Source organism: Melitaea cinxia, chromosome 16 (assembly GCF_905220565.1).
Source record: "Melitaea cinxia chromosome 16, ilMelCinx1.1, whole genome shotgun sequence".
NCBI lineage: Eukaryota > Metazoa > Arthropoda > Insecta > Lepidoptera > Nymphalidae > Melitaea > Melitaea cinxia.
In genome coordinates this window covers 4,549,868-4,577,626 of record NC_059409.1, presented here as the reverse complement: position 1 = coordinate 4,577,626, position 27,759 = coordinate 4,549,868, and the positions used below count along the sequence as shown (strand labels likewise).

The 27,759-nt window shown below is 31.8% G+C and overlaps 1 protein-coding gene across 1 annotated transcript in view; it reads left to right on the top strand.

The window, feature by feature from the left end:
- The window catches only part of LOC123661211, a 35,752-nt gene extending 8,247 nt beyond the window's left edge, over positions 1-27,505 (top strand). The window contains exon 2 of the mRNA XM_045596198.1: positions 27,338-27,505. Coding sequence (XP_045452154.1) covers positions 27,338-27,505 — 168 coding nt within the window. The remainder of the gene's footprint in view (positions 1-27,337) is intronic.
- The last annotated feature ends 254 nt before the right edge of the window (positions 27,506-27,759 follow it).

Here is a 27,759-nt window from a genome sequence, read left to right as displayed (position 1 = left end):
CTGTTTACAATACTGTAAACATATTTATTGGAAGAGACAAACACTGCGCAACTCTTAACGTTTTTCGTGTTTAAACAACAGTTCACAAAGGATTTATACAAATTAAATGACAGATACCCTTTAGTATTGATGTTGATTGGACTATTAAGCTTCTCACTGGTGTACGGGTCAGATAAACTGCGTTATTTTTGAATGTATGTTAATTTAAATCGGATTGAAATATGTGTGGTTATTTTTACTGTTTGCTTATTTATGCAGCTTTATAGTGATGAAATAATTAAAATGCTTTAATGTTATTAATGGTTACATAAAATAAGCATGTAACTAGTCCAAACATGTAAATAGTTTAGTATAAATGAAATACATTGTATATATTTATAAAAACTTAAATTACATTGGTTATAACAACGTTATTATTTATTTTAAGAGTATTAAAAATCACAAGATTTTATCAGTTTTGAAAACAATACTTAAAAAAAGATGTACTTTACAGGTAGTTAGTATAATAAATAAATAAATATCATATAACATACACACAATATGTCGTCTGTTCCTATGATAAGTAACATAATGCTTGTGTTACACTAACAGCCGACTGTTATAACTATATTTTTTTTAGTAAATATACATAAAAATAATACATATATAAATACAAATATTATATTACACGCAGACTCCGGCGGGAATCGAACCCGCAACCCGCAGAACAGAAAGCACTACAAACTGCCCCAACGGGCTAGTCGTATAGGGCAGTATACACACAAATTAGTTTTTTTGTATCGCAGGGGATCCCATTTACGGGCGGTATCCAGGACGCCAGAGTAGGCAGTCCTAGACCACACAAATCAATATTTGACATTTATGGTACTGAACTTCGAATAAAAATCATTTTACTATAATCGTATTTTTTTAGCTAGGCCTTCATTATTTGAATGGTGAGATAATTTGGCAGTCACTTAGACTTTGATAATACAAAGGAGCTCTGGCTCTCCTATTCATTACAGAAACAACACTATTTAAGAAAAGTATTATTTAACTGTAAATTTGAGGTACTTATCCAGTCGAGCAGCTCAAAATTTTGAGCAAGATATATAAACAAAAAATGAACGAAGAAAGCCGTTTCGCATTTACTTACCAACGACAAAAGTTCAAACCAATTCTTATTTTGATGACTCTTTGAATGAAATATATGTGAGCTTGCTTTAATACACACGCATTCGTGTCTAAAATATAATTCAACTTTTGGGTTTAATTATCATCATCATCATCATCATCATCATCATCATCATCAGCTCACAGACGCCCAGACTGCTTGCCATAAGTCTCCCCTAAAGCTTTCCACGACGATCGGTTCTGCGCAGCACGCATCCAGCAGCTTCCCGCGACCCTGATCAGACCGTCGGTCCACCTCGTCAACCTTTTGTTTAACCGCATTCAAATATGATTCATCATCATCATCACCATTACAGCCTATACAGTCCACTGCTGGACACAGGCCTCCACAAGTTCACGCCAAAAATAACGTGAACTCATGTGTTTTGCCCATAGTCACCACGCTGGGCAGGCGGGTTGGTGACCGCAGTACGGGCCCGTCTTCGGCCTGTGTATTTCAAAGCCAGCAGTTGGATGGTTATCCCGCCATCGGTCGGCTTCTTAAGTTCCAAGGTTCAAATATGATTGCGTAAAGATAACTTATAATTTGATGAATTATTATTATTGACAATATTAAATCTATATCGTTATGTACAGGTGTTCGACTCCTAACTGCGTTCCTTCAAATGGTAGGTCTGTATGTGTAAATAGGAGCAGTCGATCACCCTATAAAAATGGATAGATGACATGATGAATTACTTTCGAACGACTACACCAAACTGAATAATATATTTTTTTGTGTAAAATAATAAAAAAATGGCGCTACGAACTTCACTGGCTCATCTTAAGTTACATACATTTTTGACTTCTTTTAATTAAATATTACCACCATTCATTTATTTATAATATATTGAATATATTATGTATATAAATATGGCATCTCATAATCATAAGCTATTTTTACTCTAGACTCACTTACAAAATTCACTAGTAATACGATAACAGTTAAAATTACATTGCAAAAGACAAAGAGGTAATTTATCAGAAGGCAGTTTAAATTTAGGATGGAGCTGACCTGTCCATAGCACTATCGCATCTGCAATATTTTATACAAATTGTTCTAAAATGAAGTTTTTTTTTATATACATATTCTAGCGACCCCCCCGGCTTTGCACGAGTGCAATGCTGATACTAAATATAAAATATAAAATAAACTTTGTTTTATACTATGTAATGATATGTATATTTAAGGCGCTTTTTAATGTAGGTATAAAAGCCAGTGTCATGAAAAAATGAAACGCTGAAGTGAATGTAGGTACGTGCATAACTTTTGAATATATCAAATTAGTAACGCCTACCTTGAAATAGAAAAAAATAAAAATAAAAATTGCATGTTTTTAGAATAAAAAAGAACATGGGTTCATAAGCCCGTGGATGTATATCACTTGTAAAAATATATGTAATAATATTATTTTTAGGGTGTAATAATATTATTTTTAGGGTATGGTTTGTATAAAAGAACATTTCAAAAAGAACTCATAGTTCGCCTGGTCTGGTGTATTGAAGTTGTGGGTGAAATTATTGATAGCAATTGGTAGGTCAGATAGTACAATATTTTATTGATATATTATGGTAGAATCGTTATGAAGTTTGTATTAACGTATACAAACAACCCCAAATAGATGTTTTCCATTTGTGTATAAGCTGATAATAGTTTGAACTAAATAAATAAACATTCCATTTTGTTAATTACTTTGGTCGAATTGGTGAAAAAAATTGTAAAATGTTTATATTCAGATTTCAAAATATATTCGTTGTGAAGGTTTTTAACCACATAGTTTTCCTTTTTAACCGACTTCAAAAAAGGAGGTTCCTCAATTCGATCGTATATATTTTTTTAAGAGAGATATCCCAAGGGTAGTACCAGATGATAGTATCCCAGAAAAATAACCTTTTTCTGGTATTCTCGATTGGGATCTTCGAAAATTGTAGTGGCGACTAGTGCGTTTGTTAATTTCTTTCGTATACTTACGTTGTATTACTTGCCGATTTAATTAAAGTCGGTTTTTTTCGTTTGCTAGCAAACAATTATTGTTACCAATGTTTTCAATATAGACACCAGTTGTCTGTTAGAAATCACTATCGCAATAATGATAACAGTGCCCCGGGAATCGTTTTATTTTAATTAATTTTTTTATTTACTTATTAAAGTGTTAAATCTATATATTCAATATTTATAAATATAAATCACCAAAATGTATGTCGCGCGTAACTTCAGAATGACTACAATAAATTTAATAATTCTTTTATTATATGTTCTTTATTTTCAAGATAAGGTTTGTATGAAAGATATTAAACAAAAACATGGTACGTAAACAAAAAAAATATCTCGGTATGAAGTTAGCCATGTCGGCTAAAAAGCTGAACGAGAACACAATATTTTTGTAAAATGATTGCCATTCTTACCATCAATTTCCGAGTACTAATTGTGTTATGTAATTGTTTCCAAGCCGGACTCATACGGATCGCTGCATTTTGTACGACAACGAACAATTTATTGCATATATCGGTTTTAAACTGTGAAATTAATTTAACTTATACTAGATATTTCACTCAGCTTTGTCCGAAATTTGGATTAAATGTTTATTTTTTAATAATCCATTTCATATGATGATACTGTCTTAATTCTGCAGAAGACGGACTTTCTATAAGTTATTTACTGTAAGCATTTTTTAAACATATTTCTTTCTGTAAATTTAAATAAATCTCATTGTGTTTAAATGTTATAAATACCATTATGAAATACAAACTTGTTACGTTAGGAATAAATTTATTAAATTTTAATTGCTTTTTATTAGATCCGTAGATATAAACTTTTATGTTTATAAAAAGACTATAGATAATACAGTTTTCAAGCAGTGTTGTGTTCCTGTTGGTGAGTAAGGTGACCAGAGCTCCTGGAGGGAATTGGGAATAGGGTCGGAAAAGCGGTTGTGATGCTTCTGGTGTTGCAGGCGTCTAAAAGCTACGGTGATTGCTTACTATCAGGTGTTGTCTGCCGATCTTGTTTGCCGACCTAGTTATAAATAGTTATACTATGATATAGTATATATATATATATGGAAAACTAGAAACTAACCCAGAGACATTTACCCCCTGATTTCGTTCGATAAAGTACGTCTTATAGAAGAAAATATTTATTGTACTCAAGTCAGCAGCTTCCTAACCTTATAATGACTCCACTAGGTAAACTCAGCCTTGGAAGGTAAGCTTTGTTTATTACAGGAATAATTACATATAATATATATTTAAGATAATTATACTGTATACGAATCATGTTCTTATTTCGTGATATTTTGTTGTATTAATGAGCCAAAAAAGAATGCTAAAAGACATAAATACAGTCAGCAAGTAATTTAAATAGCTAACGATGTTTCACGCAATTTTGATCTTTATTCATAATAAATATGAGCGTGTATTGCTTGTCTAGTTTATTTTGCCAAGTTTGTTTGGGTTAAATAAATATGTGGAAAAGCAGAGGGAGTGAAATTAGGCGACTTAAACTGGTTGGTGTTTTAATCCGGAGATTGAAACTTTTTGAGATATTATGGATTAATGTGTTTTGCATATTTCGCTGTATATTTATTTGTAGTCTCTGGATTGCATTTGAATATTTTGAAAAATATTTTTTTTTACAATTCGTGAAATCAAGTAACGAAGTTTAAGTATCCCCTTTTTATATTTATTCTTGTCATAAAAGAAAAACCATAAAAAATGTATCTATTAATCTTTTTTCTCGCAGACGAATAGTAAATGTCGGCGTTAAATAAGCTTTCAAACGATTTACCATTATGTTTGAATGTTTCATGTTTTAATAGGTTTATTGGCTTATAACATTAAAGGATTTTTATTAAATATTTGATTCGTGAAATAAATTAAGCTATTTACTTTGAACTTGCTTTTGGTGTCAGATTAATCTTAAGTGATTTCGCATTTTAATATATTGATCATATATTAGCCATACAGTAAATGGGTGTGCTAAGATTAAAGAAGACACAAATATGGTTTGAAAACTACTTTTCTAGTTTAAAAATAATATTAAAAGTGTTCGATCTTTATTGAAATCTTTTACTCAACGAACTAACATTTCAACAAGTAAATTAAATTGCTCAAAAGGCCTAAAAATGTGTAGTAGATAGAAAGTGAACTTGCATCGAGCAGAAACTACTAACGAGGCACTTACGAGGATTTATGGAGATCGGTAGAGCGCGCAAAAACTGCGGGCGCGGGCCGCTGCGGGCTAATGGACGGACAACAATATGTGAAACACTAGCTTTGGCTTAGTCGAGTGTCCGAGTAACTGGTAGAACTATCACCTTCATTGTGCATTTACTTTCTCAACTAGCTTGAACAGGTTCTATGTATCGTTTGCTTGATTGTATGTATTGAAACAAAAGAAAAAGTTTATTGTGAATACTTAATGCTTAAGTATTTATAAAAGCAGGAATAATGGAAATATGAAAATTCCCTATTTGGGGCCTTTTTAAAATTATGAAAAATAAATGTGTGAACATAGGTATTTACACTTAGATACTACAGTAGGTATATAAAATGTATACAATAATATTACTAGCTGAAAATTAATTTCTATTTTATTGTTGTGTTAAAAATGCTAGTGCAGAATTTCTGATAGAATAAACTTTTTAAATAAAAATTAAAACGGTAAGAGTCGTATAGAGTGAGAACAATAAATTCCTAATTTAATAGTAAAATATAAATTGTTAACATAAAATATATTACGTACACAAAGAAGAATATTCGCTTTGAAACAAAAAGATTTGAAAATAGTCAAGTATCCAAATGCTTCAAGAGTGCTACACCAGCGCTACGCCACCGCTACGTCATTTGATTTAGTGCCGACAAAGAACCTAGTAGTTACGTAACTTGTATGTTAGAGTCGATTGAATGCGCTACGAACAGCCACATTCGTAGCTTTCTGCATCTGCTACGTACGTGTTACAAGGTAATTCTACACGATTGTCTATATTCTAATATTGCTTAAGTTCTTAAGGGTAATCAATTTATATAAAATAATAATGATAATAATAATAATGATAATAATAATAATGTAAATCCCGTTTAAATATAGGCTTATGTACAAGAAATTACTGTCGGTAATAGAAATTACTATCATTGTAGTTATGTGGCGATAAGACTGTCTTTAGACGCTGTTATTTAGATTAATGGGTTTTTAAGTACTTTTAAAGAGTGCTATAAAGTATTAACTAAATAAAATAAAATGCATAAATAAATGCCACTCTGGTGTAATTGTGCTTGTGCCGTGTCGGCAGCGCCTAAACGCCGACGGTCGCAGATTCGATTTCCACTCGGAGTGAATATTTGTCTGTATAGAAATATTTATTTTCAGTCTAGTTGTTAGTCCTTATGGGTCTCCTCAGCGTATCATGTACACCTGATGACAATCCTTACTCATAGTAGGGAAACCTGCTAACCCGTAGTGGAGCAGCGTGGTGGATTAAGCTCTGATCCTTTTCTTACATGAGGTAAAGAAGCCTATGCCCAGTAGTTTGATATTACAGGCTGAAGCGAGTATAAATAAATAATGTTATATCTCGATCTATATCAGGACTTCGAACCAACCTCTCGACCGACCTTTAACCTCTTAGTACATAGTATTTTATTGAAGTATAATAATTTTTTAATTTTTTAAATACTAATTTAACGCGTTTGTACATTTTCGATACATATAATAACTGTAGCCTATAGCTGCTTTTAATGTTTTTGTATTTAAATTTTATAATTGTGAGTGTGTATAAAAATTATATTTTTCTCATATGTATTTCGGTAAATGTCACTTTATATAGCAAATGTTAAGAAGCTTAGGTCATACCCCTCCATTGATATACGCTTTTTAAAATTCTTTTGAAACGTGTAAGTATTCTAACGATGTTTTCCTAAATGACAAATTTTTTGTGTAGAATTTTGGTATCACGTTTATCCAGATCTTTATGTGAGACATTTAAGTTAAATGAAATATAGATTGACAAGTGTATTTTTTTATATTTATTTATTATTAGAAAAATTCGTAAATATATTTTTAGCATTTCATTACTCTCATAACATGACCATCACTTTATAAGTATTGAAAGAATATTAAATAAACACACACACACCTGACGGTAAGCAAATACCGTAGCTTATAGACGTCTGTAAGACCAGAAGCATCGCAAGCGCGTTGCCGTGCCGACTCTATCCCCAATTCCCCCCAGGAGCTCTGTTTACCTTACTCGCCAACAGGAACACAGCACTGCTTGAAAGCCGTATTATTTGGCTGCGATCTTCTGTACGGTTGAGATACTATACCAGTCGAGCTGCTCCATATTTTGCAGGAAATTTCCTGCTGTGCCCTACCTCAATTAAAACTAACTAAACATACAATTTCGATTATCTGATTCTAAGGCAGACAACTGAAATCCAATTTTAAATAACTCTGCCTAATATAGATATTTTTAATGTAATTTATTATTATTTACCAGCTTTATCGTGACTTCGACCGCGACAGTCTTAATTTTGAAGGCTACTAGTATTAAGATCTATTAAGACAGATTAAACCATTGGACTTTAAGTGGTTCAGTTTTAAAGTAAATACACTACTATATATACTAGTAAACTTAACAATTAGTTTATATATATATATATATATATATATATATATATATATATATATATATATATATATATATATATATATATATATTCTTTATTGCACTTAAAAAAATCATAATTACAAGTCATTTTTACAAAGACTGTTGGCAAGGGCGAACTTATCTCTGTCAGAGATCTGTCTACCCATGGTGGTGAGAGATGATGTTATCGCGGGACTCATAAGCGCATTTGTGATAAAGTAAAAAAAAAATCTGTACAAAAAGTTAAAAAATAATAAAAAAAGCCATATATTTATTTTGCAATATATACATTCAAAATTAGTGATATAAAATACATGCACAGTTACATGCACATATACATGCATACATACCCACATACATACATACACATATACGTACATAAATACATACATACACACATACATACACATATACATACACATATACATACATACATACATACATACATACATATATTGAGAGTACAACAATTATGAGAGGTGCATAGCTTCGGAGAGAAGATGATTCCTTAGCCTGTCCTTGAAAGCATAAATTGAAGTGCTGTCTTGGATCACTCTCGGTAAATGATTCCAAAGTTTTGCAGCGCGTATTGTGAATGAATCGAGGAGGAAGTTGGTGTTATGGGGACTTCGAGCATCGATGTGATGCAAGACCTTCTAGATCGTGTTGGGGTAGGAGAAAGAAGGAAACGGGACCGAAGGTAGGAGGGAGCATTTTGGTCATGGAGTATGTTATAGAGAAAAGAAAGGATGTGCATATCACGGCGAAGTTGGATTGGGAGCCACTTAAGTTGAGTACGAAATTGGGTGATGTGATCGTATTTACGTAAAACAAAGATATTCAACTTTTCAAAAACAATAAAAAAAAAAATACTTTTTACTATACCTAACTAAGTTTTTATTTTCAATTGATCTTTGACAATATTAAAAAAAAATAGGTTTATGATTTGAATCATGATTATTTATTGAAACTGTATAAATGTAAATGCAATAATTGACAAGCTCGTATTCAAGGTGTACATCAAGCTAAATACGTTATAATTATGACTTATGATGTCTCCAAACGATGAGCGAGGTAGTTCTAACTAGACTTACAACCCTAATTACTTTTCTGTACCCATTATACTTAACATGGAATCAGTGTCAAATGTTCAGATCGCTTTGAATGATAAAAAGAAAGAAATAAATCAATATTGTTATGGAAATAAATGCATAGTTATTTTGTTATATTAGCAACAACCGTTCTGTTGTAGTGGTGTGTATAGTCGCCTAAAACCGACGGCTTGCGGGTTCGATTACCGCTAGGATTGGATATTTGTATTTGGACGAATATTTCTTTTCGGTTTGAACGTCTGTTCTTCTTGGTCTCCCCACCGTGCCTTGGAGAACACGTTAAGTCGTCGGTCACGGTTGTTATCATAGATACTTGATAGCGATCGTTACTCATAGTAGAGAACATATCCGCCAACTGTCAATGGAGCAGCATGGTGTATTAAGCTCCAATCCTTTTCCTACATGGAGAAAGGCCTATGCTCAGCAGTTGGATATTCAAGCTGAATAAATTATTATTTGTTGGGCATATATTTACTTTTCTAAAAATAAATCTTAACATAACCACAGTTATAAAAGATCAATAAAGATCAATAATTTATTTATTTATTTATTTTATTTCCGTATTTACACAACATATTCAAGTAACAAGTAACAAAAAAGGCACAATCAGTTTCTAGGTGTAATTTGAAAGTAATTACTATTATGATCTCTACTTCTCCTAGCTAGGTAGCTGAGCTATCTGTATTAAGGAGAAGCGATTTTCCTCCCAAGAATTCTACAATTTTTACTTTTCATTAGATTGCTACGAGTTGTTCAGAATTCAAAGTTACATTATAGATTATACAAAAACAATGCAGTTGAACATTTATATTGTTTTTCCTTATATATTTTACATATGAAATTATTTTTGTGTCACATAAATAATAAAGTAACAACTATGTAAAAATCTGTTTGTATTAATATCAGAATGCAGTATTTTTAAGAGAACAAATGAAAACCAGAAAACATAAAGTGTAGACACGTTTAAGATGAAATTTAAAGGGAGATATCTATGTGTGTAAGTTTAGATACGAATAGATATTTTCCACTGCAGTCGAGGTTTATGTTTTTCCCATACTTTTTACTTGTATTGTTAGAATAAATAAATACGTATATCATAAATGCGCTTCCTTTACTAACAGTACACAAAATAGACACAAAAGGCAGCGAGATTGAATCAGATATTATTTTTCAACAGAATAATGAATATATTGTAGAATTCCCTTTGTTAGAAGTACTTATAAACATATATGCTTGTCGGTGTTGTGATAGTTGTGTTTTGACAAAATTGAATAGCGTTGTAGCTTTTACAGTATAACGCTGACTCGTCTTGACTTGTTACATTTACGATTGAGATGTTTTTATGGGTGCAGTATTTTATAACAATGAGAGTTCATTGTGGATCACTCCGTTATTGTTTATGACACCTACAAAGCTATTTGATGTGATGGTAAAATATTTGAAATAAGTTAAAGTTTCTTAACTTCATTTTAAATAAATTATATTCTGTACATAATTAAGAATAATTAGTACTAATCAGAAAATTAATGACCGAAATACTTTATTCGCTTTCTACCTTAATGTAATTAATGAATAATACAATTCTCATTTATTTCGTTAAAACATTTTAACAAAAATAAATGTGAGGAACGTATTAAATGTATTATCGTCAGAGGCAAATTTTTGTTTTCTCATTACGATGCCTTGCACGTGTTGTACAAATTAGATAATTCTATTGGCATATTCGTTCATTTTGTCCTTTAACTTCAATTTTGACGTTATTCCGTACTCAGTCCTTAGATACATTCATCACACGTTACAAAACCTCGTGTATATTCAGTGCTCATCTGAAATTCCTCAATTCAATTTTCTCGGTCGATTTTGGTCGACGGGTAGAGAGGGCAATTAGAGCGCAGTAGTTATCGTGTGCTAATTTGTAGCACTGTACACCCAATATTGCTTTTGTGTTTATTAATTTAAATGCCTTTTATTATTATTTCTTATCAGATAAATTTCCTAATTTTGTTACCATTGATATTAAAGGCTTTTGTTTTACATTATAAAATTATTATTTTTGCGTAATATGTCTTTTTTATGGTGGAATCCCTGTTAATGTACCTACACAGTTGCAAAGTTTATCGAATCTAAGTGAACTTTGATGTTTATAATATTTGTATAGAAGACAAGTACATAAGTAATGTGTTATAATTAGACTATTATATTTATTGATCTCCTGTGCTTCTAAAATTTGTAGCGTATGCTGTTTCATAGCGTGCTATATCTAATACTATTAAACGATCAATTCTTGTATATATATATATATATAATCTGAATCTCGGAAACGGCTCCCACGGTTTCATTTTTAGAAAATGTCGTTTTATCCCTGTTTTTAAGCAATAAAAAATGGCTACAATATCGTTAGAATACGAAGGTAAATTTTGCAATTGGCAATCAAGTTGTAATAGCTCAGGTGAGAAATCGGCCGGTCAGAAATCTTCATGTTTCCAGATCGATTATTTTTATTATTTCCTTTTTTTCTAATTGCAATCATGATTTTTTTATTTAATTAACCAGTTTATATTTTTCATTATTATGTCGGCAAAATCGGAAAATATTATTAATATTTTATCAATATGTAATTCATATTTAAATATGATTTAAAAAAAAAAACACGATTTACTAAAAATACCGAGCTATACTCGGTCACCCAGGTACTATATATACTATATAAATAAAAATGAATGTTGCTAAGCGCATTTTTTTTATATCACCAGGTCGGCAAACAAGCGTACGGCTCATATGATGGTAAGAGATTACCGTAGCTTATAGACGCCTACAATACCAGAAGCATCGAAAGCGCGTTGCCGATCCAATCCCCAATCCCCAAGAGCTCTGGTCGCCTTACTCACCAACAGGAACAAAATACTGCTTGAAAACAGTAAAACAGTATTATTTAGCTGTGGTTTTTTGTAAGGTCGAGGTACTACCCCAGTCGGGCTGCTCCATATTTTGAGCAAGAAATTCCTGCTGTGCCCTACCTCAGTGCTAAGCGCATAACTTGAGAATGGCTCTACCAATCCGGGTAATTTTTTTATGCTCCTTAAGGCGCATGGAAGGTTTTGATACAAAAAAAAAAATAATAACAATTTTTTTTTAAATTATTAACTTTTGACAGAACGAAAGCTGTCCGGATAGCTAGTTATTAATAAATGACTTTCCTCGCAAAAAAGATACACCGTCGTAAAACTTACATCAAATGGTTATTGAAATGAAACTAAAACAGGCTGTAAAGGTCTCCTTCTATATAGGGCGCAGGTTAGACGAATGGAAAGGGGAGACTTGACCCGTTACGCTTGTTCACTACAGCCTGACAGATTCCTCAATTTAATTTCCTCGTATATTTAAGAATCATTATAATACGTAGCTTTTATAAAAAAAATATACTTTTAAGTTATTAGAACTATGATTTATGGGTGCACCGTGATTATGGCGTTTGCTGAAATATCGAGAACTCAAAATAAGTAACAGTATAGATGTAATAAATAGCCCGTTTCACACATCATACGTTACAATCATACGTTGTGTTTATTTTATATCATTATTTTTGCAAATATTTTTTATATTCATATTTGTGTAGAAGTCTGCGTCGAAAAGATAATTACTAGACCTAACCTTTGACGTGGATTAACTCCAGTTTCTTTTCGAGGAAAACGAAAATATATAAAAAGTAAATTAATTGGAAGGGTTTCGATGATAGAATGGAAATTTTTATGTGTAAATTAAATATCTCTATTTAAAACAGCTTATAGAGGCATAGTTGTATAAAAGCCTATTTTAATTAAGAAAAATGTCGGAGTTTATTTCGTCAAGGTCTTCAGGACTTTGTATTAATTAGTTTTCATACTTTATTTTTTTTTGCGATTTTCTATCACAGAAAAACGATAAGTGCTTTCAAATTAAAAATTCAAGGTGATATAAATTATCATTTAAAAAAAATACTATTTTACTGATCCGTATTAGTACTTTCGACCTATCAGTTGAAATACACGTGATGTATGGACTGGACTCCAAGAAATAACGTTTTAGTAAAATATACTATGTAAAGACATGTGAATAAATAACCCTACTGGGTATGAAATTTAAACTCAGTGATATATTGGTCACATTCGCTTGTTTTCAACAAAAGTGCTTTGTCACCGACAGCAGGACTTATCAAACGCTACCTGAGTTCTACATCTATTAAAACTTTCTATGGTGTTAGATCGTCTTTAGATATTCTAGGAAACGTAGAGTGTTATATCCGCTTTGATATTTAAAGTTTTGCTTTTGTTATAATAAGTCTTAGTATGAGCTATATAATGAATTATAGATAATTAGGTTTAAAGTGGTAAATTAATTTAACTTTATTTTTATTTAAGATGTCACACGCCATAGTTATTTGCAACTTATAATTATTTAAAAAATCCTAAAGTGCACGCCTCCAAGCATTTATTTAAAACTATTGTTTACAGCTAATACTCTGCAGCGCCCTCTAGAAGCCTGTTTAAGAACTAATAATCTACCATTCAAGTTCGATTTGTTGATTTTGTTCTTGCAGATAATCACACATGGATCTAATTCATGCACGATATTTTTATCACATTCTATTTGATTATGTGAGAAACTAAAAATATAAATATATATTGTAAAAAATGTACAATTTTCCACCCTTTATATTCAATAAGCTTCTTATTTAATAGTTTTCTGTCATAATAGAAAAGATCAGCTTATTTCGTCAAGTGGTTCTATTGTTATTTTGCTATCATTCGTACGTCCAAAACTGCAAATAAATACTTGAAAAATATATATGTATATATTAATAAAGGATATCTATTTTTGAGAAAAGCTGTGCTTTAATAATAGCTTGCTCTTCGAATTGAATCTTAAATTGAATTCTCTATATCAACAAAATGTAGACTTCATTAAAATTACTGTACACATATTTTATATTGAAAAAGACACAATTAGGTCAATGAAACGAGCAATTCACATAACACAAAGGCGGATGGAAGACAAGTTCTCAGAAACATCATTATAGTTGAAAATAATGCAAACGTAAACGAATTGAAAACAGACAAATTGGAAACATTGAAAGAGATGCTTTTAGGTAACTTTATAGTGAACTAAATGCGTCATCCATAGCGCAAAGGATGCGACATACTCTTTGAATAGTCTTGCATTTCCATTCTTCTTATCACTAAAGGCAACTGTGGAACTCCCATTTGTGCAATTAAAAATTATACTAACATTGAAAGAAAGCGCATAACTGTCGTTAAAATAAGCAATCGGCGTTGTGTTTATTGTAAAAAAGTGAAGAAAACATATGACGGAGCGTCTTTGGAGGCATGCAATGACCTTGCCTTAAAATAGGGAAACCTTTTATTTTTTTACTTCAATATTTTTATTTGTTTGTTGCGATAGTGACAATAATATTACGTATCATGAAATAATTTTAGATATATTGCGATTAGAAGTAGTCTTCTTTTTGGGGTCCTGATATTTCGGTGACGTTGTAATAATGTTTGTTCTAACTTGGGTTATCAAGCACCTTTAAACAGGATGGTGAGGTTCCGCAGCGGTATTTCAAAAAATCTGGACATAGATATTTTTAAAGACACTATTTTTAAATTAAAAAAAAAATGATTAAATTATATTTATCAGCAAAGTAAGCTTAATTGAGATCAGTTTTTAGTATTGTATAATATGTAAATACTATTTCTCTTTCTTTTTAATCCTTTGATTTTTTTTTTGTTTTAATTTTTATTGCAGCTCATTGTAATGTAAAACACTAACTTAAGTTCTTGCCATGTGTATGTATTATTATGTATGTTATTACTGTATGTCAGTCAAGTTTAATGTAGTTATCACCTATTTGGTTAAGTACGGTATTGCACCCCCAAGTGCTGAATCCGACATATGGTCTAGGACTGACTACCCGGGCGTCCTGGATATCACCCATAAATGGGTTCCCCTGCGATACCAAAAAGAAAAAAATTTATCACCTATAATTAAAGTCACAGTTAGTATTTACTGCTATTATATGATGTTCTTGAAATATGGTGTATACTTTGTTGATGTTTTAAAAAAATATATATAAATAAAATGAATGTTGCTAAGCGCATTTTGTTAATTTTAATCTTACGATTGTTAGAATATTGAATGTGGGAAGCACTGCTGTGATATCATAATATTGGTTTCGATGTTATGTCCGGAGCGGATATTAGTTTCAGACATTCAGAAATATTGGCGCGATGCCATAGTATATTATTATATAGTGTGAAATGTCGCTTCAACCTGTAATATCCCACTACTGGGCATAGGCCTCTTTCCCTATGTTTTCCATGTTCCCCATGGAGAAGGATCAGAGCTTAATCCACCACGCTGCTCCAATGCAAGTGTGAAATGTATATAACGTTAATTCTGAACATAACGGTTTATAGGTAAGTATTGGATATCAATATGTCAATGTATTGATTAACGTATAAATTAGTAGTTTGTTTGTCATGAGGTTATTTGTAAATGTATTGGCGCTAAATAAAATTAGATACTAAAAAATTGCAATTTTTTTACTGAAGTCGGGTGCAGCAGGAAGATCCCTGCTTAAAATCTAGAGCAGCCCGACTGGGGAAGTACTTCGACTTTACAGAATACCACAGCTAAATAACACTGCTTCCAAGTTGTGTTGTGTTCTTGTGGTGAGAAAAGTGACCAGAGTTTCCGGGGGAGGGGGAATTGAGGGCAGGGTCAGCGACGAGCTTGTGATGCTCCTGGTTTTGCAGACGTCTATATGCTACGGTAATCGATTCCAATCAGATGAGCCGTATGCTTGTTTGCCGTTTTTAGTTATATATATATTTATTAAACATTCTTATTTAGAAGTAATCTTTAAAAATTACACTTTTGTTTTTGTTCTTCACTTATTGTGTTTATACGCAAAATAGGAATAGTATGTTCACATACGAAGAAGCAAATAAAAAGTAAGAAAAATTTTGAATTTTAAATTAAAATATTGTCTTTCTAGAATCTTGGCGTGAACTTGGGGAGGCTTATATCCAGTAGTGGACTACGATAGGCTGAAGCAAAGTTAAGAATCTTGTTAATTATTTATTAGTTAATCGAATATTGAAAATCGAACATTGACGACGCGTTGGCGCAGAGGTCATAGGACTGGCTGTTGTGCTGGCGGTCGTGGGTTCGATCCCCACTCACGACAGACATTTGCATCGGCCATACAGATGTTTGTCGTGGTCTGGGTGTTAGTTCTTGTATATTGTGTGTGTTTCCGGACAGGAGAAAATCCTACTGGGGGCCATTGAGTGTGAAGCGTTTTTTATTATTATTATAAATATACCATAATACTTTTCGCCTGTTGCAACTAATGCAACTTTATTGTTTTTGTTACTTTTGGTTTGTGTGCAAAAAGTGTAAATAAATAAATACTTATGATATAAAATTTTGGAAAATTAATTAATTGAATATCGTAATATATTTTGTGGCATTAGAATTTATAATAGTTTTAATGTATGTACTATAAATAATACCTTGGATTAATTCGGTCACTACTAACCAAAATCTAGAGCAACATTTATTAGATTTTACATTGGAAAATTGAGTTTATGAATTTCTTAAAGACAATTATACACTACGATAGTGTAGTTTATTGGAGATTATGCTTAAGATCCTAGAGCTAATCTAAGCGTTAACATAGCATCTTTTTATGTTTTACGTGGGGAAAGTCCTTCATGGATACCCTCCAGCGCGGGGGCGCCAAAGGGTTATGTCAGATTCCTACTGACTAAAAAACCACCACGTGTGAGCAGTCATCCGCCTGGGTGGGGCGAGATGGGGTCACGCTATTATTCACCCCCTCGCCCCGGGACATAGCATCTAGACTAGCCTGGTAAATCACATAATTTGCCTTAGCAAACAATATAAACCGGGGATATAATATTTTTATTATTTACTTAAAATAGTATATTTATATATGATGTCAATGACTCCAGTTCAGTTATCAATAACTTATAAATTTTGTCAAAAACTTGGTGGTTTTAACAGCTATTGATAGATATGTTATGGTTATAATTGTTAATGCCAGAATATAAGCCCATACAAAGCTAAATGTAGCCGATTCACATTCTAAAGCTACTTATTTCATATTGATTGGTGTATTCCGTGTTTCAATTCCTAGATACTAACATACAATATTCAACGTTTAAATCAAGTATTTCAATTCTCTCACTTTAAAATATAATTAAGATACGTCACTTTAGAATATAAAATGACGTTTAACAGGGTTAAACTAAATTTTAGTCTATTTAATATCACTAAACTTGGCGAAATAATTAGTGCTAGTTCGGCATAACTTGAAGTAACAATTTAAAAATTGAATCAGTCTCAGATACTTTGGTTCGAAGATTCCGCAATGTTTGAAGATAAAAGTCTTCGAACAATGCGTCCTGCCTGTATTAACATACGCAGACGAGACGTGGACACTGACGAAGGGACTGGTACACAAGGTTAAAGTCGCTCAACGTGCAATGGAACGGGTTGTGCTTGGGGTTATTCTCAAAGATATATTATGTATTATTAGTCATTGGAAACTGTTCTGGTGATGATTTTCCAAATGTGTGCTTTTTTTTAATATAAATTATTATATACTGTTTGTTTCCATTAAAAATTAAATAAAATAAAAAATAAAGATAGGATTAGAAATGAGATTATCCGCGAGAGAACGAAAGTAACCGTCACACAGAATTAGCAACTTGAAGTGGCAGTGGGCTGGTCATTTGTGTCGCAGGACCGATGGCCATCGGAGCTGACGTGTCCTGGAGTAGAAATCGCGTATTGGCAAACACAGTGTGCGATTTCCTCTGGCCCGCTCTCGCTGGACCGACGATCTGTGTAAGTTTGCTGGTAGAGGATTAAGGATTACAGAAAATGGGGATGTCTGGCGAGAACTTGGGGAGGCCCATGTCCAGTAGTGGTCTGCAATATGCTGAACGACTGACTGACTGACTGAGTTCAGTTTATAACTTACGAATTAGTTTCACTGTCTTTGTTTAAACAATCAGACCCGCCGAACTTCGTACCACAACTTTTTTTGGTAATTTTTTCTATTTTTCATTTAATATTTTCTATCATACAAACCTTATGCTTACAGCAACAAAAAAAAAATATTTAACTTGGTGCAGTCGTTCAGAAGGTGAGTGTAAATAAAATTCGGTGATTTATTTTTAATTTTGTAAGTTTTTCCATATGGCAAGTTATCACTTTGTTCTTTTTACTAGGGTTTCTATTTTAGGGCTTCTATTTGGTTACTCCTTAAAGGATCTTCTTGTAAAATAATAAAGGTAAACACTTCTCATAGATATGTAGGGAAATAGTGTTTTCTTCTATTTACATAGGTTTGAAGAAAGAATAATATTTTTATATTTCATCTTTTCGCAGGCGACCTGAGGTCAGTGATTGTGATTGATGAGGAAGTGATTGTTCTTTTCTTAATCTCAGAAGTAATTATTTACAATGCCTCCAGATGAAATTCTCTGACATCAGTGAGTCGGTACAGCTAGTTTGTAGAATTTATCAAGGACCATAAATAAAATATTATTTTATTTTATTTTATTTAAGCACGAGCTGATCCGGTGACCTTCGTACCTTCATTTTCATTATCTTCATTTTTTATTTATTTATTAGATAATCCAACATTTTTGATACATAACTTTTACATAGAATATAATATAACAATGACTAAAAACCAAAAAAGGATTACACAGTTTAGGCTTAAATATATTAATATTTATTATAAACTAGAATCTATTTGTTTGCGCGCGCGCGCGCGCGCGTTTGTGTGTGTGTGTGTGTGTCTTTTTATTAACTGCGTCTTTACTTTTGAGTGTTTTTTTTTTTTAATTTGTTTTAGACATGTTGAATAAATCTAAGTCCGAATATTGTTGTATTGTGATCCATATAGTCAACACATATAAGGTGCACCGATTGGGTTGTCTAAAGGATAACAAATATACATACTTACATATATACATACATACATATACACATACATACATTCATATATACATACATACATCGTCACAAACATTCGCTTTTACAATATTAGTAGGATTAATAATATATACCATTTGAAAGCTAAGTTTTGCTAAGTTTTCTACTCTAATGCAAATGCCACATTTTTTCTTTTCAAATATCCACCCCGAGCAGGAATCGAATCCGCGACCTGTGTTTACGCACCGGTATTTATAAGCTAAATATATTTGATTATCTGTAGAAAAAAAATTTGTGCAATTTACTAATCAAATTTAACTTCTGCTAATTTTAACTAATGCAAGTTTGCATTTAAAGTAAAGCGTAAGTAAATGCATATTGATGACTCGCTAGCCGAACTACCGGACACTGCTCTGAGTAAACGTTTGGTCATCGTCTCATAAGCAAACATCGGTGATAGCTCACTTTGTAAAAGTGCTTTGCAAGCTTGTTTAGATGTGTTAGAAGTTACGAGTAAAATGAAATATACCTACGAAAATTTACGATTTAAATTTTTATACGTAGAGGGCAATTTAAGGAAACAGATGTACAGGCATGAATGTTTACTGTTAGCTAACGCTTTTAGTTTTAACTTATTTTTGAAAAATTTGTTGTTAATATATATATTGTATTGTTTTTACGTTTTATTTTACCACTATTCAATTTGGAAATATATTTTTTATTCGTTTTAGTTATCTGCATTTGACCAGTAAACAATTTAAAATTTTGAAACTTTTTAAAATATTTCATTATTGAAGGGGTAAAATGAGCGCTGAAAGTTTGAACATAGGTTTTCGATTTTTTATCTAGAAATGCCAAAATAATAAATTGCCTAGCAATTAACATATAGGTTTCTATATGTTAATTATTAGTCAATTTTGAAGTCAAAAGTGCAGTAGTTTAATTAATGGCTATTGATTAGAAATAAATGAATATATGTTTAAGCGATTTCAGAAATAAAACATTTAAGAAAAGAAAATATTAATATCAACTACTGAGCGAGAAAAGATGTTATGAAAGGACAGCTAATTATCTTGTTAGATATTTAAAGCTAAGTTGTACAACATATAAATAAAGCGAATAGATTACTTAGCGCGGAAACATAAACGAGTCGTAGTTACGAAAATATTTGCATTTTAATACTGCAAGAGGTATAACAGCAAATTAAGTTACAACATGAAACGTTCGCCGCTAACTGCGCTGAATAAATTTATTGCCATATTCATTGGTTCCTTCGTGGAGTCGTTTTATTATGTTCTATTTGTTGCTTAAATTTCGATTATATTGATAAGACATTTTTGGAAATCTAATCGTGTTTTCGTGATTGATCTTATGATAATAATTATAGTTATGGAGTTGTTCATGTTTTTCTATCTTCTTTTATTTTATAATAACTTTTAAATACCTAGTAATGGGACTTACAGTAGCGCGCAACTGTTGGTTACTCAAATGTCTTATCTCGATAACTATATAATATTACGGCATAATATTATTCAATCAGACTGAGGACAGGTATAACACATAAGAATATTACTAAAATCGGAATCATCAATATTTTTAACCTGTTCGCTTTACGTTCTATATCCCTATTGTGATTGTATAATAATTACAAAAGGCTAATGAAAAACATTTCTTTCTAAAACGTTCAAACCATTTTAAAAGTGAAAAAAAAAATGAATGAATGAAAAAGCACATTTCTTTCCTAATTTTTTATGATTGTCAATTATGAGCAACAAATAAGGTTTCATGATATAATGCCAGAGTAAATAAAATATATTTGACTTAATCTGGCGCATACGGTTTAATCTCTGAATTCAAATTACCCTCCGACCCCAAGCACCTAATTCCACCCTATTCTGTCCTCCTCAAGTTATTTATGTCATCCAAAGAGCTACAGCAATCCACGAGCAACATTAAATTCATAAATATTCACGCAATAATAATCCATATTGCAATAAAATAGAGGTCTAAATGATGTGTTTAATTTAACACTCCGCTAGTCGCTACCCGTATCTCAGTAGCATCTTAAATAAAATACTCCATCCACAGTCTATGTAATTCGGACTCTGAAATGCATCGTCTCATAGTAAAACGTTCAAATAAAATAAGACCAACAAAGTTGTTTTATATGTCGTGTACAATGTATCGAACTACAGTTGAATCGTGTACATTATGTTTATCGCCATCTTTATAGGATCTAATAATATTTTACGTTAAATGTATTGAAGAACGAGAAAATAATTTTATATTACCACATATTTTAAAATGATAATTGTGTTTGCTAGTAAACGAAAAAAACCAATTACATCGACAAGTAATACAACGTAAGTAGACTACTGAGGTAGGGCACAGCAGGAATTTCCTGCTCAAAATATGGAGCAGCCCGACTGGGGTAGTACCTCGACCTTACAGAAGATCACAGCAAAATAATACCGTTTTCAAGCAGTATTGTGTTCCTGTTGGTGAGTAAGGTGACCAGAGCTCTGGGGGGATTGGGGATTGGGCCGGCAACGCGCTTGCGATGCCTCTGGTGTTGCAGGTGTATATAAGCTACGGTAATCGCTTACCATCAGGGGAGCCATACGCTTGTTTGCCGACCTAGTGACATAAAAAAAAAAGAAAAAAATTAACAAACGCACTAGTCATTACCACGATTTTCGAGGGTTCCCCTCAATTTCTCTGGGATTCCATCATCCGATCCTGGTTTCTTTATCATGGTACCACCCTTGGGATATCTTCTTTCCAACAAAAAAGCATTAGATTCTGTTATATATATAGATGAGTAACCTCCTTCTTTTTTTTAAGTTAGTTAAAAATAATTTTCATTTCAAAAGTTTCTTATGTAAAAATTCTTACTTCTCAGTTGAAGTGTATTTCCAAAGATGATTCTTAATGCGTTTAAAAACAACCACTTATAACATTCATAGAAAAAAATAAATAAATAATTGCTCCTTCACGGTAAACATTACCGAATCTAACAGAGAATCTAACAGATTTTAGGTACTGAGTTCTCCCCTGACCGTCGGGCATCTAAATAATTTAATAAACCGCGATAAAATCCGATAAAGTTGTTTCATTATACTGAGTGAAATTTGCGTAAAAATTAGAAAACTATATGTGAATCAGTACGGAATGGAAATCGCAAATAAAATTATAGGTAATCATTAGCAGCTGATGTTATAGTATACCGTGCTCCAAGATTAAAAGATACTGGGGCCTTAAGAAAACTTGTCGATGTAATTGAGGTCGGTTTTTTTTTCGTTTGCGAACAAACTCAATATTATTTTCTGCCGTAAATAATTTCGTATTTTAATTTACAATCTGAGTGATAGCTTTTAAATTGAGGATCATTTTCCTTATGTGTCGCCACAACGTTTCGAATAATATGTAATGAAATATTAAAATTTTAAGGGGTCTTTCTCATACGAAATACATTAATATAAATTATTTCTGACAGACCTCAAAAATAGTAGTAAGTTCTTATTTACCTCCTACCTTTTTACTAGGTGTACCAATTTTGAAGACTTTTTTTATTACAAACCAGTGCTCGTTGTTTTGTCCCATTTACATTTGGGAGATATGATTAATTAATTTTATTAATTCATTTTTATGGAAACAAACTGTACATTATACAAAACAGTTTCCAATTGAGATATGATAAGTATATTTTGAGTCATCCCTAATAATGATTAAATAATTTCTTTGACTACCTACTTCATATTTCTTGTCAATGTAAATTGAAGATGTTTTTTTCCGCATGTAAGCAGTTAATTATTTGTTTTTACTTCAATTTTGACAACGTGTTTGCGCAATGGTCACTACACAGGCTGCTGCACTTGCGGTCGCGTGTTCGATACCCATTTATAACCCATATAACCCACCCATTTATAACAACAGTACTGTGAGAGCTGGAGCGGAGTGCTGGATTAAACTTTGATCCTTCTCCTACATGGCAAAAGAGGCCTATGCCCAGCTGTGGGATATTACAGGCTGAAACAAGCATACTTTTCTAGGATAATTGGTTTATACTTTACGTGAAAAGTATAGATAAAATTTTATCTCTATTGCAAGTGATTTGTCAAACGCCATGATCGAAGCGCTTAATGTGTCATAAATGTCAATAGTGTCGGACAAACATTATGTCAAAAGTTGCTTTGTTGTTCGTTGAGCCGTACAAACTAACACCAAAATGGCATTTATGTAATACGACGGAATTATTTATGATGCATGGTATAATTAGTGATTAATGAATCCTACATTTCAAGAATCACCAAATACACAGAAAAAATAATTTAATATAGCCGGGATGAACAAGTACATATTTAAATAAATTTTATTTATGTTAAAATTTTAATGAGCTTGTAATGTGCTGTTTACAAATTGTTCAACACATTTCACTATAATATATTAATTTAATAATTTTCTGTTTGACAATAATTATTTATATTTCTAGCATAATATTACATTTAAAATGTTGTATACATGATATTGGGTGATAATAATCTTCTTTTCATAGAAACGTCCCGCAGAAACTGTCTTTCAATAGACTAGACTTTAGAATTATGTTTTACCTGATGCCTACTATCTGAAGATATAGCACACGAGTAATTTCTTCTGAAAGCCTTTACGGTTAAGGTGTTCATTTATTCATTTATTATTAATAAAATGTAGTAAATACGTATACTACTGACACCGACACCGGTAATAAGATATTTGTACACGTACAAATATTCACACCAGTGTGTAGGTGCCAACACGACACACACACCATTACACCAGAGAGGTCGTCCTACTGCTACAAAAGTTACATTTTACTTTAAATTACTTTTTTTTAAAGTTACCTTTTTGACAATTTTTGTTAATGAAGGTTAAAGTTTTTACTGTATGAATTTATATTCAGTTTGTTTTTTGTAGCATTTATTTAGTTTAAAAATAATACAAAGCGGACCGTTTCCTCACTACCAGGCGGCTCCAATACAAATATCCACACAATTTCCGATATTATTATTCGTTGATTACGTTGCCGGTGGGCGAATTTGTTTTCCTGTTTAAAAATAGAATGAATTCCTTTGCCGAGAAAGTAAACTTTAGGATTAACTTAAGCTTTATTTTGTATTATTTTTATAAATGTTTTAGCTATTTTTTTCATTACTCCTCTTAGACTAGTGGTGACTGGTGAGTTATGGAATTATAGGTTATATTTATTAATCATTGCTTTCACTGACACTAAAATAAACAGTGCAATTTATAATATTATTATACAAAATGAATATTTAACCCTCTACTCGCCACGATTCGTCTGAATATGTAAAAGATAACGACAAACATCAGACTTTAAAAAGATTTTGTGTGATATTTTATTTATTTGAAAAAGAAAATTAAGGGGCAAAAGGATTCTAATCTGATTTCTTTACATCCGTCTTGGGTTCTCACTTGTAGCATATGCAGCTGCTACATTAATTGTAATCTATACACGAACGCAAATGCTATAAGAAGGCCATTTATTATAACAAAAGAAAGAATGCCAGAGTAATCTACCCTTATTCTGATTATAAAAATGATATATATCTTCTTTACATAGTGCGTCTCCATTTGTGTGAAAAGTGTGAAAAGTGATTGGCAAATATAGTTGCTAGATCACTCTATCTCTAGACAATACTGAAAGGCTTAGTTGTTCTCAACCAATTACCACAAGCAGTCCTAGGCATAGATATATTATACCACAGGTACAATTAGGAACAGATACAACTGAAATAGGGACTATTAAAATCCGAAACAAATCAGGTGCTGCAATCTGGCGAGCGATTACAAAACCTCAGTGAACCAGTTAGAGTCCGACGGGTCACATGCAGTTGTGGTGATCGAAGGTGGTGGAAAGATACCTTAAATTGTTTGATACGTGTAATGTTATTGAAACGACTCGAAATATGTTATTTTTGAGTTGCATTTAAATTAAGATTGACGAGTCGTAATGGCTTCCAAATTTGAATTTTATCAAGTGCTAGCTTGTCCGAGTAATAATTTTTTAAATATTACAATTTTAAAATAGAGATGTATGATAATAAAGATTTATTATAAAAAAGTGGGTCTATATCGAATATCTCTAAATAAAATTAATTGATTCAACTAAAAAACCCGCGTAAAATGTGCAGTGAATAAACCGTTGCGGTTCACATAGATCCAAAACAATAACATAACTCAGTTAGGGATGAGGGCGGACAGTAAAAATTCAAATAACTAACGTTCTCTAAAAACGTTTTGACTCGCAAATTTAAACTACCTGCCTAACAAACGCGTAGCCTTTGATAAAAAAAAATATGATTGATAATTATGACTTAACTACAGGGTTATTGTAATAACACGAATAGGATAAGAAGTAAAATAACCTTTTAGGGAATTGAAATAATAATAATAATACATGTAGTTCCACTGATTAAGATTATTTTTAATTTGCCTTTTAAATTTTTTTTGTGTGAAATAAAAACGCGCTGAAACTATAAATTTTATATTCATTTTACTGTATGTAAATTTTTATTTGTACAAAGAGAAATTAAAGCAATCAATTTTATGAAATGTAATTTTTTCATGTTTCAGTATCATAATAAATTATTTTAGAAATTAAAGATTTAAAAGAACATGTAGCTAATAAACGATTAGAAAAGATTTTGATCAAATTACCTTCAATTTGGAATATTTACACAAAACATGATTATAGTATAAATCTGTAACGTATTTACGTATAAGCCTAAACAGGATAATCATTTGTGCAAATTAGATCTCTGATAGCTAGCAGCAGACACTCAATGCTGTATTAGGGCTATTCAAATTGCGGAAATGGACGTGTTCAGATGGATATCCTGGGTGTGACAAGGCATGACATGCGTTTGGTGTTATATAACATACAAAATATTTTGAGTTAGTAGCACGGATATTTAACGCTGACTTTCAGCTGTACTTCAATATTTTATGAGCATAGAAGTAGGTATTTAATGGAATTATATTGTAAGTTTTATTTATTTTTATTTTTGTGTTTGTGGCAAAAAAATCTGTTTACAGCCCCTGCATGATATGAAAAGTGATTACTTTGTTGTCGAGCGCTCAATACCCGTGCCGATAGCTATACACTGTACATCAATACTAAATAGTTCCAGTACAAAGCTGGGTCGTCATTGTTTAATTTTTCATTAATTATTTTATTCTAGACAGTGAAGAATAATGTACAAAATTTCATTTCTGGTAAAAAATTTCATTTTTTAAAAAAGCTGAAAGTTTCTTACCGCATGCTACCTTTACGCCTTTGATACCTGGTATCTGCCAAAGCGCTTATGAGTTAAATTTCATATATTATTTGGCCATTGCTTTACTGGTGTTGGGAGCATGTACTAAAAAAAAATTTTTTTTTTGAAATGATGAAAGTCTGGCTTTCGCGCGCTTTGAATCTATTAGGTTTTTTTTCTGTTACGTCAAACTTTAAAAAAACATTTAATTTATTATGTTATGATTAAATAGTTGTGACAGTGATAAAATCAGTTCATAATTGGAATTGAAATTATTACGATTCAAATTTTTATTTTGGTACTTGTCTTACTTGTTTCGGTTCTTGGGTTCTACATTCACTCATATGTATCTGCTAGTATTCCGGCTGAATTGAGATTGTTTAAATATATTGTTTTAAAAATATTCTCAGATCGTTTCAGACATATGATTCATTTTTAATTCAGTGTAGCAGAAAGTTTAACTTTCAACCGAATAATTTCTAACGTGTTTAGAAGCAAAATGAGCGTGTAATAATAACTTTGATAAAGAAGTAAGTAACAGAAGCCCAATTTTCCGCGTCTGCGTTATCGTTTATTGTTTTACTTTCCTACGGAACTCTGTGAGCTAATTACGGCGGGCTTCACGTTAATTAGTTTTGTTATGTTTGTGAAGTAAATAAATTCGCTTATTATAAAAGTGAAATGAAACTTAAAAAGAGGGCACGGGAATTTTTCATTTATATTGACTAAGATTTTTATTTACAATCGCTTGCACATTATATTATTAGTACTCGTATATTGTTATGTTGTGGTCACCAACCCGCCTGCCCATCGTGGTGACTATGGGTAACACACATGAGTTTCCACCATTTTTGGCGTGAACTTGTGGAGGCCTATGTCCAGCAGTGGACTGTGATAGGCTGAAATGATGATGATGATGATGATTATGATGTTATTATTATTAGAGTATTTAAACCACGTACATAAATTTAACATTTTAATTAACTGTTTTTATGTAAAACCTTGGAGAATTACAACTTGTTATCAAATGGAACTTGTAAAGAATACTTTTTGCGTTTATTTATTTATATATTTTTTCTTTTTTTTAGCTTAGAGATTTAGCAAGTTGAAGTGGCAGTGGGCTGTTCTCTTTGTCACAGGACCGATGACTGTTCGAGCGGACGTGTCCTGGAGTGGAGACTGCGTCTTGGCAAACGAAGTGTGGGTCGCCCTTCGCCTCGCTGGATTTGCCGGTTTGCTGGAGATTGCCGGTGTAGGCTAGATGAGGATTACGGAAAACCGGGATGTCTGGCTGAAGTGATGATGATGATGAATGATTGTATTGTTACTTATCACTAGAGATTTATGACATTTATAAATGTCTAGTATATAACACATGTGTTTTTGCCAATATTCACATTCATCTCTACAATCAACCGTAAGATTTTAATTGTTTTAATTGTTATTGTTTTGATTAAATTTAATTCTAATAACGAAACTAGTATAAGAACTATAAAACTTGTGTTACTACTGGTG